Source organism: Eurypyga helias, unplaced genomic scaffold (genome assembly GCF_000690775.1).
Source record: "Eurypyga helias isolate BGI_N326 unplaced genomic scaffold, ASM69077v1 scaffold28655, whole genome shotgun sequence".
Classification (NCBI taxonomy): domain Eukaryota; kingdom Metazoa; phylum Chordata; class Aves; order Eurypygiformes; family Eurypygidae; genus Eurypyga; species Eurypyga helias.
This window is the reverse complement of record NW_010249929.1, coordinates 1-809: the sequence shown is the minus strand read 5'-3', so window position 1 is coordinate 809 and position 809 is coordinate 1. Positions and strand designations below refer to the sequence as shown.

General features: G+C 62.7%; 1 protein-coding gene across 1 annotated transcript in view; it reads right to left on the bottom strand.

The window, feature by feature from the left end:
* Positions 1 to 805, bottom strand: part of LOC104509565 (fibrous sheath CABYR-binding protein-like) — a gene marked incomplete at both ends in the record, with an annotated part of 3,096 nt that extends 2,291 nt beyond the window's left edge. The window contains one exon of the mRNA XM_010151541.1: positions 25 to 805. Coding sequence (XP_010149843.1) covers positions 25 to 805 — 781 coding nt within the window. The remainder of the gene's footprint in view (positions 1 to 24) is intronic.
* Positions 806 to 809: the final 4 nt, after the last annotated feature.

The following is an 809-nucleotide window of genomic DNA, read 5'->3' as shown; positions in this document are numbered from 1 at the left end:
CCGGGCATGTCTCCGGCTCTGGGCACGTCTCCGGCTCCCTTTCCTCCTCTGCAGCCAGACCCACCTCGCACATGGGCATTGCCTGATGCTCAAAGTCTTCCTGCCCTCCATCAACAAGGTCCTCTTCCAGGTTACTTTCCGTGGGCAAAACTGGGTGACTTTCCACGGGGAGAGCATGAGCAGCTTCGATTTCCCTTTGCAGGGACCCCCCTTCTCGTGCATCCATCCCTTCGCCCTGGAAATCGCCATCCTCCACATGGAGTTCCCTCTCCTCCTCGTCCTCCGAGGGCTGCGATGCCTCCATGCTTGTCACCTCCACCTCATCCTCCTCTTGCTCTGGCTCTTCCCAGCTGCTCCCTGCCAGGCCAGGGCCACTTGTTTCCTCTTCCTGGGCTACCACGTCTGGTTCCCTTGGGCTCAGCACAGTGGGCATCTCCTCCTCCCATGCTCCAGCCTCTTCCTGGCTCTCCACAGCACTTAGGGAAGCAGTCATGTCGCAGGGCTGCGATCCTGGGGGGGATGTGGCTCCGTCCCGCAGAGTGCTGCTCCCCACACCCTGGAACACATCTTCCCCAGCCTCCTCCTCTGCTTTGGGGGCTTCGCCATCCCCGGCCTCCTTGGAAGGGTCTTGCCCTTCCCCAGCTCCTCTGCAAGCCTCTGTGGGGGGAATGGGGCTGGGGGCACGGGCATCCTGGGGGACCCACGCGGCACTGAGCGTGGGCTCTTCTTTGGGCTGAGCATCGTCTTTCATCTCCTTGAGAGCATCCTCCAGCGCCTCGCTGACCAGCTGCGCGGGGTACCGCAGGCTG